Source organism: Papio anubis, unplaced genomic scaffold (genome assembly GCF_008728515.1).
Source record: "Papio anubis isolate 15944 unplaced genomic scaffold, Panubis1.0 scaffold1541, whole genome shotgun sequence".
NCBI classification, from domain to species: domain Eukaryota; kingdom Metazoa; phylum Chordata; class Mammalia; order Primates; family Cercopithecidae; genus Papio; species Papio anubis.
The window spans coordinates 1-14,478 of record NW_022161516.1 but is presented as its reverse complement, the minus strand read 5'-3'; the positions used below and the strand labels follow the sequence as shown (position 1 = coordinate 14,478).

The following is a 14,478-nucleotide window of genomic DNA, read 5'->3' as shown; positions in this document are numbered from 1 at the left end:
TGAACAAATGGGAGCCAGAGTTACCAAGCTGCTCCAGGGGTGAGTCTGACTGAGGCCTAGAAGGGCCCTGCAAATGACATGAGTTGCTGTTGGATCAGGTGATTGGTATTTGTTCAGGGGGAGGGATGTGTACTGAGCAGGGTCAGGGAGCAAATTTTCTAGATAGTGAAGGTGAAATTCAGAAGGTGTGTGTACATACACATGTGCTGAAATTGAGAAGCAAAGCTCAACCTGGGCAAGGAATATGATGTTTCTTTGGGGTTCTTATAAACAGATCTGTCAATTACTTTTGAGTATAATAATTGTTGATACAAAATGAGTGATTCCTCTGGCCAGGCACTATGATACAGGCTACATGTGAATTTTAATCCTTAAAACAAAGTTATTCGGTAGTTACCAGTTGTTCTATGTTTGTCTGTTTTGTTTTGCCTGAGATACTGTCTTGCTCTGTCACTCGGGTTGGGCTGCAGTGGTGCCATCATGGCTTACTTCAACCTCTGCCTCCCTGGGTCAAGCAATTCTCCTGCCTGAGCCTCCCACATAGCTAGGACTATCGGTGCATGCCACCATGCCTGGTTAAGATTTTTATGTTTTTTTTGTACAGATAGAGTCTCACCATGTTGCCCAGGCTGGTCTCAAACTCCTCAGCTCAAGCAATCCACCCATCTTGGCCTCCCGAAGTGCTGGGATTATAGGCATGAGCCACCACACCGGGTCTCGATGTTTTACAGAGAATATGTGCCTTAGAGAGATCAGAAAATTTTCTAAGATACTAACTTGCAGACAAAACTGGAATGTAAGCCCGCCTCACTCCAAGTCTTGGCTTTGCTAATCAGCATCCAGTCATGCAATCAAAACTTACTCTAGATACTTTCCAGGAGGGAGGGATTTCATGCAGGTTGTATTAGTCTGTTCTCACATTCCTGTAAAGAACTACTTGAGACTGGGTAATTTATAAAGAAAAGAGGTTTAATTGACTCAGAGTTCTGTAGGCTGTACGGGAGGCATGGCTAGGGACACCTCAGGAAAGTTACAATCATGGTGGAAGGCAAAGAGGAAGCACGTATATCTTCATATGGTTGGCAGGAGAGAGAGAGAGCAAGGTAGAGGTGCTACACACTTCTAAATAAGCAGATCTCGAGAGAACTCTATCACAGGACAGCACTAGGGTGATGGTGCTAAACCATTAGAAACCACCTCCATGATCCAGTCACCTCCTGCCAGGCTCCTCCTCCAACACTGGGGATTACAATTTGACATGAGATTTGGGTGGGGACACAGAGCCAAACCATATCACAGCTAATAGGTCACAAAGATGTTAGAAGGGCAGGAAAAGCAATAAGACGAAGGCAGAGTTACCAGAGATCAGGGAGCTACGGTGGCTGCCAGTCTAGAGCACAGGAGCCTGTACTGATGCTGAAATGGCCAGCCCCTCCCACTGAGCAGCCAGCTCCCTGAAAGCTGCTAATGCTGCAGGAGCCACCACTGCTGCCAGAATGCAGCTGATATTGCTGGAGCCAAAGTCATTGGCATGGCTAGAATTAAAGCTGTAACTGCTCACTGAAGCCATCTGTACTGCCACTGCCACCTCTAGAAGTAGAACAGATTCTGCTATCATCCTCCCTTTTAATTTGGTATATATGCCTCCAACTGGCAGAACCTAACCAGAGCACAGTTATCAAGGAAGATGAACGATTGTAGTTTTTTGTTTTGTTTTGTTTTGTTTTTTTGGTATTTCATTGTAATTTATTTATTTATTTATTTTTTATTATTATTATACTTTAAGTTCTAGGGTACATGTGCATAACGTGCAGGTTTCTTACATATGTATACTTGTGCCATGTTGGTGTGCTGCACCCATCAACTCGTCAGCACCCATCAACTCGTCATTTACATCAGGTATATCTCCCAATGCAATCCCTCCCCCCTCCCCCCTCCCCATGATAGGCCCCAGTGTGTGATGTTCCCCTTCCTGAGTCCAAGTGATCTCATTGTTCAGTTCCCACCTATGAGTGAGAACATGCGGTGTTTGGTTTTCTGTTCTTGCGATAGTTTGCAGAGAATGATGGATTCCAGCTGCATCCATGTCCCTACAAAGGAAACAAACTCATCCTTTTTTATGGCTGCATAGTATTCTATGGTGTATATGTGCTACATTTTCTTAATCCAGTCTGTCACTGGTGGACATTTGGGTCCAAGTCTTTACTATTGTGAATAGTGCTGCAATAAAACATACATGCATGTGTTCTCATAGCAGCATGATTTCTTATAATCCTTGGGTATATACCCAGTAATGGGATGGCTGGGCTCATTTGGAACTTCTAGTTCTAGATCCTTGAGGAATCTACTGTTTTCCATAATGGTTGAACTAGTTTACAATCCCACCAAGAGGTAAAAGTGTTCCTATTTCTCCACATCCCTCTCCGCGTTAACCCTGTTTACTCCTATTCCTAACACGCCATTCTAACTGGTGTGAGATAGTATCTCATTGTGGTTTTGATTTTGCATTTCAAAGGATGGCCAGTGATGATGGTTGATTTTTTCATGTGTGTCTGGTTGGCTGTATGCATAAGTGTCTTCTTTGAGAAATGTCTGTCTGGCATCCTTTGCCCAATTTTTACTTGGGTTGCTTGGTTTTTCTTTGTAAATTTGTCTGAGTTCTTTGTAGGTTCTGGATATTAGCCCTTTGTCAAATGGGTAGATTGTAAAAATTCTCTCCATTCTGTAGGTTGCCTGTTCACTCTGATGGTAGCTTCTTTTGCTGTGCAGAAGCTCTTTTAGTTTAATTAGATCCCATTTGTCAATTTTGGCTTTGTTGTTGCTTTTGGTGTTTTTATGAAGTCCTTTTGCTCATGCCTAAGGACCTGAATGGTATTACCTAGGTTTCTAGGGTTTTTATGTTATTAGGTCTTACATTCAAGTCTTTAACTCTTCTTGAATTAATTTTTGTATAAGGAGTATGAAAGGATCCAGTTTCAGCTTTCACTTATGTATTAGCCAATTTTCCCAGCACCATTTATTAAATAGGGAATCCTTTCCCCCATTGCTTGTTTTTCTCAGGTTTGTCAAAGATCAGATGGCTGCGTGATGTATGTATGTGGGCTATTTCTGAGGACTCTGTTCTGTTCCATTGGTCTATATCTCTGTTTTGGTACTAGTACCATGCTGTTTTGGTTACTGTAGCCTTGTATGGGCTTGAAGTCAGGTATGGATGCCTCCAGCTTTGTTCTTTGACTTAGGATTGTCTTGGCAATGCGGGCTCTTTTGGTTCCATATGAACTTTAAAGCAGTTTTCCCCACTCTGTGAAGATACTCATTGGTAGCTTGATGGGATGGTGGCATTGAATCTATAAATTACCTTTGGGCAGTATGGCCATTTTACAATATTGATTCTTTCCTATCCATGAGCATGGTATCCATTTGTTTGTGTCCCTTTGGATTTCACTGAGCAGTGGTTTGTAGTCCTCCTTGAAGAGGTCCTTACATCCCTTGTAAGTTGGATTCCTAGGTATTTTATTCTCTTTGAAGCAATTGTGAATGGAAGTTCATTCATGATTGGCTCTCTGTTTGTCTATTGTTACTGGTGTATAAGAATGCTTCTTGTGATTTTTGCACATTAATTCTTTGTATCCTGAGACTTTTGCTGAAGCGTTTTATCAGCTAAGGAGATTTTGGCTGAGACAATGGGGTTTTCAAATATACAATCATGTCATCTGCAAACAGGGACAATTTGACTTCTTCTTTCCTAACTGAATACCTCTTTATTTCTTTCTTCTGCCTGGATTGCCCTAGTCAGAACTTCCCAACACTATGTTGAATAAGAGTGGTGAGAGAGGGCATCCCCAGTCTTATGCCAGTTTTCAAAGGGAATTTTTCAGTTTTGCCCATTCAGTATGATATTGGCTGTGGGTTTGTCATAAATAGCTCTTATTATTTTGAGATAATGCCCATCAATACCAAATTTATTGAGAGTTTTTAGCATGAAGGGCTGCTTGAATTTTGTCAAAGGCCTTTTTCTGCATCTATTGAGATAATCATGGTTTGTCTTTGGTTCTGTTTATATATTGTATTACATTTATTGATTTATGTTGTTGAACCAGCCTTGCATCCCAGGGATGAAGCCCACTTGATCATGGTGGATAAGCTCTTTGATGTGCTGCTGGATCCGGGTTTGCCAAGTATTTTATTGAGGATTTTGCATCGATGTTCATCAGATATTATTCAAAATTCTTTTTTGTTTGTGTCTCTGCCAGGTTTTGGTATCAGGATGATATTCTATAAAATGAGTTAGGAGGATTCCTTCTTTTCTGGCTGATTGGAATAGTTTCAGAAAGGAATAGTACCAGCTCCCTCCTTGTACCTCTGGTAGGTCTCAGCTGTGAATCCATCTGGTCCTGAATTTTTGGTTGGTAGGCTATTTCACTATTGCCTCGATTTCAGAGCCTGCTATTGGTCTATTCAGGAATTCAGCTTCTTCCCTGGTTTAAATCTTGGGAGAGTGTAAGTGTCCAGGAAATTATCCATTTCTTCTAGATTTTCTAGTTTATTTTGCATAGAGGTGTTTATAGTATTCTGATGGTAGCTTCTATTTCTGTGGGTCAGTGGTGATATCCCTTTATCATTTTTTATTGCATCTATTAATTTTCTCTTTCTTCTTTTATTAGTCTTGTTAGCTGCCTATCAATTTTGTTGATCTTTTTCTGATAAAACCAACCCTGATTCATTGATTTTTGAGGGTTTTGTCTCTATCTCCTTCAGTTCTGCTCTGATCTCAGTTATTTCTTTTGGCTTCTGCTAGCTTTGAATGTGTTTGCTCTTTTTGCTTCTCTAGTTCTTTTAATTGTGATGTTAGAGTGTCAATTTTAGATCTTTCCAGCTTTCTCTTGTGGGCATTTAGTGCTATAAATTTCCCTCTACACACTGCTTTAAATGTGTCCCAGAAATTCTTGTATGTTGTGTCTTTGTTCTCACTGGTTTCAAACAACATCTTTATTTCTGTCTTCATTTCATTATGTACCCAGTAGTCATTCAGGAGCAGGTGATTCAGTTTCCATGTAGTAGAGCGGTTTTGTTTGAGTTTCTTAGTCCTGAGTTCTAGTTTGATTGCACTGTGGTCTGAGAGACAGTTTGTTATAATTTCTGTTCTTGTACATTTGCCGAGGAGTGCTTTACTTCCAATTATGTGGTCAATTTTGGAATAAGTGTGATGTGGTGCTGAATAGAATGTATGTTCTGTTGATTTGGGGTGGAGAGTTCTGTAGATGTCTATTAGGTCTGCTTGCTGCAGAGATGAGTTCAATTCCTGGATATCCTTGTTAACTTTCTACCTCGTTGATCTGTCTCATGTTGACAGTGGGGTGTTGAAGTCTCCCATTATTATTGTATGGGAGTCTAAGTCTCTTTGTAAGTCTCTAAGGACTTGCTTTATGAATCTGGGTGCTCCTGTATTGGGTGCATATGTATTTAGGATAGTTAGCTCTTCCTGTTGAATTGATCTCTTTACCATTATGTAATGGCCTTCTTTGTCTCTTTTGATCTTTGATGGTTTAAATTCTGTTTTATCAGAGACTAGTATTGCAACCCCTGCTTTCTTTTGTTCTCCATTTGCTTGGTAAATCTTCCTCCATCCCTTTATTTTGAGCCTATGTATGTCTCTGCATGTGAGATGGGTCTCCTGAATACAGCAAACTGATGGGTCTTGACTCTTTATCCAGTTTGCCAGTCTGTGTCTTTTAATTGGAGCATTTAGTCCATTTACATTTGAGGTTAATATTGTTATGTGTGAACTTGATCCTGCCATTATGATATTAACTGGTTATTTTGCTCGTTAGTTGATGCAGTTTCTTCCTAGCCTCGATGGCCTTTACATTTTGGCATGTTTTTGCAATGGCGGGTTCCGGTTGTTCCTTTCTATGTTTATTGCTTCCTTCAGGGTCTCTTGTAAGGCAGGCCTGGTGGTGACAAAATCTCTAAGCATTTGCTTATCTGTAAAGGATTTTATTTCTCCTTCACTTATGAAACTTAGTTTGGCTGGATATGAAACTCTAGGTTTAAAATTCTTTTCTTTAAGAATGTTGAATATTGGCCCCCACTCTCTTCTGGCTTATAGAGTTTCTGCCAAAAGATCTGCTGTTAGTCTGATGGGCTTCCCTTTGTGGGTAACCCGACCTTTCTCTCTGGCTGCCCTTAAGATTTTTTCCTTCATTTCAACTTTGGTGAATCTGGCAATTATGTGTCTTGGAGTTTCTCTTCTAGAGGAGTATCTTTGTGGCGTTCTCTGTATTTCCTGGATTTGAATGTTGGCCTGCCCTACTAGGTTGGGGAAGTTCTCCTGGATGATATCTGAAGAGTGTTTTTCAACTTGGTTCCATTTTCCCCCTCACTTTCAGGCACCCCAATCAGACGTAGATTTGGTCTTTTTACATAATCCCATACTTCTTGCAGGCTTAGTTCATTTCTTTTTCTTCTTTTTTCTTTAGGTTTCTCTTCTCACTTCATTTCATTCATTTGATCCTCAATCGCTGATACTCTTTCTTCCAGTTGATCGAGTCAGTTACTGAAGCTTGTGCATTTGTCATGTATTTCTCATGTCATGGTTTTCATCTCTTTCATTTCGTTTATGGCCTTCTCTGCATTAATTATTCTAGTTATCAATTCTTCCACTCTTTTTTCAAGACTTTTAGTTTCTTTGCGCTGGGTACGTAATTCCTCCTTTAGCTCTGAGAAGTTTGAGGGACTGGAGGCTTCTTCTCTCATCTCGTCAAAGTCATTCTCCGCCCAGCTTTGATCCATTGCTGGTGATGAGTTGCGTTCCTTTGCAGGAGGAGATGCGCTCTTATTTTTTGAATTTCCAGCTTTTCTGCCCTGCTTTTCCCCCATCTTTGTGGTTTTATCTGCCTCTGGTCTTTGATGATGGTGACATACTAATGGGGTTTTGGTGTGGGTGTCCTTCCTGTTTGTTAGTTTTCTTTCTAACAGTCAGGACCCTCAGCTGTAGGTCTGTTGGAGATTGCTTGAGGTCCACTCCAGACCCTGTTTCCCTGGGTATCAGCAGCAGAGGCTGCAGAAGACAGAATATTGCTGAACAGCAAGTGTACCTGTCTGATTCTTGCTTTGGAAGCTTCTTCTCAGGGGTGTACTCCACCATGTGAGGTGTGGGGTGTCGGTCTGCCCCTAGTGAGGGATGTCTCCCAGTTAGGCTACTCAGGGGTCAGGGACCCACTTGAGTAGGCAGTCTGTCCATTCTCAGATCTCAGCCTCCCTGTTGGGAGATCCACTGCTCTCTTCAAAGCTGTCAGACAGAGTCGTTTGCGTCTGCTGAGGTTTCAGCTGCTTTTTTGTTGTTGTTGTTGTTGTTGTTGCTGTTGTTGTTTAGCTGTGCCCTGTCCCCAGAGGTGGAGTCTACAGAGACAGGCAGGACTCCTTGAGCTGCTGTGAGCTCCACCCAGTTCGAGCTTCCCAGCAGCTTTGTTTACCTACTTAAGCCTCAGCAATGGCGGGCACCCCTCCCCCAGCCTCGCTGCTGCCTTGCCGGTAGATCACAGACTGCTGTGCTAGCAATGAGGGAGGCTCCGTGGGCGTGGGACCCTCCCGGCCAGGTGAGGGATATAATCTCCTGGTGTGCCCGTTTGCTAAGATCCTTGGTAAAGCGTGGTATTGGGATGGGAGTTACCCGATTTTCCAGGTGTTGTGTGTCTCAGTTCCACTGGCTAGGAAAAGGGATTCCCTTCCCCCTTGCACTTCCCAGGTGAGGCGATGCCTCGCCCTGCTTCAGCTCTCGCTGCAGGGGCGGCAGCAGCTGACCAGCACTGATTGTCCTGCACTCCCTAGTGAGATGAACCCAGTACCTCAGTTGAAAATGCAGAAATCACCTGTCTTCTGTGTCGCTCGCGCTGGGAGTTGGAGACTGGAGCTGTTCCTATTCGGCCATCTTCATCAGTTCATTCACGATTGTAGTTTTAAGGCTTCCATTGCTAGCAGTCGAAAGACAGTGCAGAAGTGTGAGGCTGGGGGCCAACAGAAATTTAACCAGCACAGCATCTCAATATTACATCACCAAGCATTGATTAGTCAAGGGAAACACTGTGTGATGAGTCCTGAAAATGGACATTACAGCATCAGAGTATTTACATACTCTTTAAAGAAGTTATTCTTCTAGTCCAATCCCCCAGATGCTTGAGAAAGCTGAAGTCCAGAAAAGGGAACTGGTCTGCTCAAAGCCAAACTGAAATTATTTTTTCCATTTTATAACAGTTTTATGTAATTTAGTTGAGACCCAAATGTGTTCTGACTTCCCAAGATCAGATCAGATCAACTATATTAAGAGAGAGCCAGTGCTACTATTACAATATATTGCCTGAAATATACACTCTCATTATGGAGACAGTAGGTCTTTTAGATTTTGTTCAACAGTTGCCCACCTTCTCACCATAGTGAAATGAATGACTAGACAGCACCTTGCTTCATAGCGTGAAGAGAGGCCCATAGTTCATTACCACCTTATGTCAGGTGGCCGCTGAGAGAAGCCTTGACAGGAGATGAGAGTAGATGTATGGACGCTGTTTGTTGCACCGGTGTGATAGGTGACGGAGGGACCTATTAGACAAGACATGGGCAGGGGCACTCCTTTATTGCCTAAAATGCAAGACTAAATTGGTGATGCGTTTCTAGAAAGGAAGTATGAAGATATAAAAAGCCATCATTCCTCCCAATTTTGTACTGGGTGAACAGTAATTGGAAGCATTCTACAAGGAACTGTCCATTGCGGAATGTTAGTTGCATACTTCAGATGAAAAGCAATGAATTGAGGATACCTCTGTTTTAGTCACAGTTCTGCAATGTGTCAGTTCTATGACTGATGGCAAGACATCTTCCTCGCCCTGTGTATTTAGTTTGTTATCAATATAATAAAGCTCTTATCTTACCTTTATTATTACATATAGATTTGTAATTATTATTCCCTTGGCCAGTTTAACATTGAGAAAATTAGCAATACTTTGTTTCTCTCTCCCCAGTATGTCAGCCACCTCCAGATGTCCTGCATGGTGAGCGTACCCAAAGGGACAAGGACATCTTTCAGCCTGGGCAGGAAGTGTTCTACATCTGTGAGCCCGGCTATGACCTCAGAGGGGCTGCCTCTCTGCGCTGTACACCCCAGGGAGACTGGAGCCCTGCAGCCCCCAGATGTGAAGGTGCCTAGACTCTTGTCTGACTTGATATTTTTAGCTTGTGTCTTTATTCTCCACATGCCAATTTTTTGTGTTCATTTTTCTTTTACTCCAGTGAAATCCTGTGATGACTCCCTGGGCCAACTTCCTAATGGTCGTGTGCTATTTCCACGTAGTCTCCAGCTTGGAGCAAAAGTGGATTTTGTTTGTGATGAAGGGTGAGTGTGAGCTTGCCTGACCTCCTGGACATTGAAAATGGGGCTGGGAATTAGTTTAAAAAGGGGAGATTTGGTTTGGCTTAAAAGAAAGACACACACACACACACACACACACACACACATTCCGAGAGATGAACTTTCCAAAGTATACATAGGAAGAAAGGAAAGAAACATATAGAACTAATAACATGAGATGTGAAGAGGAAACTGGAACACATATTAACTGGCAAGTTCAAAGGCAAGTATAACTACTGGTTATGAATATATGGGTAACACATTAAGTAAAAAATATCAGCCAGGCATGGTGGCTCATGCCTGTAATCCCAGCACCTTTGGGAGGTTGATCTGAGGCGAGCAGATCACCTGAAGACAGGAGTTGGAGACCAGCCTGGCCAACATGGTGAAACCCCGTCTCTACTAAAAATACAAAAGGTAACTGGGCTTGGTGGCATGTGCCTGTAATCCCAGCTACTGAGGCACGAGAATCACTTGAACCTGGGAGGCAGAGTTTGCAGTGAGCCACGATGGCACCATTGCAATCCAGCATGGACAACAAGAGTGAAACTCCGTCTCAAGAAAAATAAATCATGTTTTACAAGCAAAAAGAATATGAGTAATTTAGAGAGTCCAAGAAAAAAACTGCAAGTAACAAAAAGCTTATTCTTAATAACTGGGATCATTTAAGAATCGTTTCAGTAAATTCTTTAAACCATCTATAGTAAAATTTGTAATAGGAATGAAAATGTAAAAATCAGCATTTTTAAAAAATTCAGTCATATATCATCTGGCTATTCATGGGCTTGGGCTCTGAGCTGGGGTCCTGATGGCTGCTGCTATTTCCGGCAAGGTCATTACCTTGTTTATGTCCATCTAGTGCTCTTCACAGATGCACAGGGTGCACATCTCTACATGGGAGCTGACCAGCATGGGCAACAAAGCACCTGATCCCAAAATGTTCCACAGAATCTTGGCAGCCTCCAAATGCCAGCACCCAGTAAGAGTTAGAAGGGCATCAGGGCCCAACAGAAACTGAGAATTTTCGACGATTGCATACAGAAATCCAGTCCTCTCTTCTTTCCTTTTTCCCCTAGAATATTCACGCTTACTCTTCAGCAGCCTAAACTGCCCTTGTGAGCCTTCTTCACGCCATCACAGATGCGGAGATGAAAGGACACTCTCTGTTCTCTCGCCAGCTATTTCCCACTCTTCCAAACTGGGAGCTGTTTTACAAACTGGGAGCTGTTTTACTTGCTGTTCCAGCATCAGAGTTAGGGAGGCATTGCATTAGAAGACCGGGTTTCTAATAATGACAATGAGTGATTTATCAGGTTATCATGGAGTAATCAGTGAAACTCCAAGCCTGGGTCCTGGGTCAAGGAGATGGTGCCCATGTCACGACCACCTTTTTCAATTCAAGCAAGACTGTCATGTGACCAAGCTAATGCATTTTGCCATTCTATATTGCTTCCTTCTGGAGACTGTGAGCTTCCAGAATAACGTAGCCTGTGCAACTCTGCCACCTGCTGGCCTCAGGTCCTCAAAATCCTGAGATTTGGGGCTGGGCCTTAGATTGTGAACCAAGAGTCCTCTTGGCGGAAACAGCTCACTATTCACTCCTATTTTCTCCTTTAGATTTCAATTAAAAGGCAGCTCTGCTAGTTACTGTGTCTTGGCTGGAATGGAAAGCCTTTGGAATAGCAGTGTTCCAGTGTGTGAACGTGAGTAATAGGAGTAACATTTCAGGCCAGTCTCTCCCCTTCATCTGTTCAGTATTTGACCCATGACCTCCCCTAATGCAGTTCTTCAATTTTCCAGTCCGAATTATTGATTTGAAAATTGCTTATTTTAATAATGTTTGGTTGTGAATCAATGTGTACATCACCTGTCTTTGGAATCATCTGATCTGTCTCTGTCCTTCTGTATTCTGTGTTCTACAGCAATAAAGCCTATGGTAGTGTGCTTCTAGGAGTTTCAGGAGAGATCAGATAATGTGAAGCTTTAACAATTTACTTTGTTTCTCTCTTTCTTTTTTCTCTTCCTTCCTTCCTCCCTTCTTTCTTTTTCATTTTGTTCTTCCATCAGGTGCAGTCAGTCTACAATTTTTGTATGTATTTGATAATACACAAATATTAAACATGCCTTTATTTAATCATATTTATTGATCACGTACTTTGTGCCTGATGTTCATCTAGCCACTGGAGTTTTATCAATGAACAAGACGAACGAATTCCCTGTCCCCATGTTGTTTCTCCTCAGGTGGGGAGAGGGACAAGAAAAAAAATAAATTCAATGCTATGAAGATAATAGAGCAAAGCACTGAGGAATGAGGGAAAAGTGGGATGCAGCATTAGACAGGGCGAGCAGTTGGAGACTCCTTAAATTCTCAAAACATGTACCTAAGTCATTTATGCTGAGAGATTCATAAATAATAAGTTGATTTTTGAAAAAAAGAGCCCCATATGTTCAATAATCGGTAGACTACTGATTTCTCCTAGTCTAACTATTTGTAATTTCCCTAATGGAAGATAGAACTTTGCTTCATTTCTTGATTCTAACAATTGGAAAACATGTTTCTTTAGAAGACCATGAAATTTTACTAAAATGTTTATGTTGTTAGAAATATACTTGGACATCTTACAGTGCTTTTTAGAGGAAAATTTTGTAAGAACAAAACTTATGTAGAGATTCTTGCTGTCTAAGTAATCTAGTGCTCCTTGAAGCAGCATGATAAATGTCTGTTCTACTACTATGCATTAAAACTCATTGATTGACTACTCAAGATTTCTCTTATTTTTCATAATTCTTGCTAGTTAAAGTAGCTTCTTCCAAATTCCAGTTCTAACGAAAAACGCCAATTAGAAATGAGGGAGAGACTGTTCTAAACAAATCAGTAGATGCTAGAAAGGAGTAACAACTTGAAACCTGACCCAGAACGTAAAAAGAGAAAATTCATCATCAACAGACACAGACATTTTCAAAAGCAAAGCAATCTGAATCCATTTGGAGTTTTTTATAATGGCCTGACTACGTTTCAATTCACTGTGACAGGGCTATTGTTATCACAGAGATTGATGATCAATATCAATAAGTAATCAGTGGAAGGTTTCACCTATTTAAGATTATTAGCACACATATAGGCATTTGAGAAATATTTCCCAAGAACGTAGGCTCCTTCCTCAGCACTGCATCCCCAGGATCCTGATGAGTGGCTGACACAGGACAAGTGCTCAATTAATAAATATTGACTAAATGAATGAGTAACCCATCAAAATGGTTATTTTTCTTCTTCAAAGTTTTGCTACTTCATTAAAGTTGTAACGTTTCTATTGTCCAGGAACCGTTACTATCTGGAAGATTCAGGATAGAAAAATCTCTTTTGTACTTTCCAATACACTTTCATTGACATCTCATTTAATCCAACTCTTCGAAGTCCTAATGTCTACTGTCACCTCCTTAGCATATTTTCAGCAACACCAATCATAGCACCCTGTAATTGCAGAATACCTCTGGGGAAATTCCTGAATGAAACTTAGAGCTTTTGCCTTTTTTCCAGAAATCTTTTGTCCAAGTCCTCCAGTTATTCCTAATGGGAGACACACAGGAAAACCTCTGGAAGTCTTTCCCTTTGGAAAAGCTGTGACTTACACATGTGACCCCCACCCAGACAGAGGGATGACCTTCGACCTCATTGGGGAGAGCACCATCCGCTGCACAAGTGACCCTCAAGGGAATGGGGTTTGGAGCAGCCCTGCCCCTCGCTGTGGAATTCTGGGTTAGTGCTCATTTCCCCACATCCCAAATGGGTTCAGAATATCTAACACAGGCCCTCCATATTTCCATAATTACAGTATGGTTTCTCTGTGTGCATTTGCCACAATGGAATGCCCAACCAATGATAAATGGTTCTAAGGTAGGTCAACATATCAGATCCTGATGACCTTTGCAGCGGGAGGGACTGATGAAAAAACAGGGAGGTGATGAGTGGTGGGAAAGTCCTTCATTAGAATCATATGAATTAAAAACAAATGCCGTGAATCCCCTTATTGCAACGGTTAGCTGAGAAATCTGACCTAGAAAATCAGTGTCTCCTCCTACCAGGAAATGTCTTGAGTTCCTGCCCATGCTTTTCAGCCTCTCATTGGAGTTTTGATGCCCTGAAATACAAGGAAACCAGACACAAAAGGTGGAAGCTGGGCAGAAACACTCTTTCTGGCTTCCTAAAAATGTGAAAAATTAAATCAGAGCTATATTTACATTAAATTATATGAGCATTAGCTGAGCATGGTGGCAATTGCCTGTGTTCCCAGCTATTCGGGAGGCTGAGATGGGAGGATCACTTAAGCCTGGGAGGCAGAGGTTGCCGTGAGCTGAGACTGTGCCACTGCACTCCAGCCTGGGTGACAGAGTGAGACCCTATCTCAAAAACAATGAAAATAGGCTGGCCACAGTGGCTCCCACCTGTAATCTCAGCACTTTGGGAGGCCAAGGTGGGTGGATCACTAGAGGTCAGGAGTTCCAGACCAGCCTGCAAACATGATGAACCTCCAACTCTACTAAAAATAGAAAAAAAAAAAGTAAAAATTAAAATATATAAATTATATGAGTAGAAAGACCCGATAACAGATTAGTCTTCCAGATAATTTACTTCCTTATAAGCCTATGCTAATGGAACTTTCCCTTCTATTTTACAGGGAAGTTTCTTGTTGTTGTTGTTGTTGTTGTTGTTTTTGTTTTTTCAAAACTAAAAGTTTCTTTTCTTCTGGCATCAAATCTACCAAGGAAGAGAAAAGAGGAAACATATTGGGTATCTTTTTATTAACTCAGATATTCTTGATTTCTTGGTCTCTAGGTCACTGTAAAGCCCCGGATCATTTTCTGTTTGCTAAGTTGAAAACCCAAACCAATGCATCTGACTTTCCCATTGGGACATCTTTAAAGTACGAATGCCGTCCTGAGTACTACGGGAGGCCGTTCTCTATCACATGTCTAGATAACCTGGTGTGGTCGAGTCCCAAAGATGTCTGTAAACGTGAGTGAACTTGCATCGGATCTTTCCCATGTCTGCAAAAGCTTCTTATTGAATGTTTTCAAAT

At 41.7% G+C, this 14,478-nt stretch overlaps 1 protein-coding gene across 1 annotated transcript; it reads left to right on the top strand.

The window, feature by feature from the left end:
- Positions 1-5: 5 nt before the first annotated feature.
- On the top strand, positions 6-14,465 carry LOC116272673 (complement receptor type 1-like; the record flags this gene model as incomplete). The annotated part of the gene is made up of 6 exons (XM_031661439.1): positions 6-39; positions 9,015-9,191; positions 9,283-9,385; positions 11,018-11,103; positions 12,939-13,157; positions 14,235-14,465. Coding segments are annotated over 6 exons (807 nt in total), but the record flags the coding sequence as incomplete, so codon positions are not given.
- Positions 14,466-14,478: the final 13 nt, after the last annotated feature.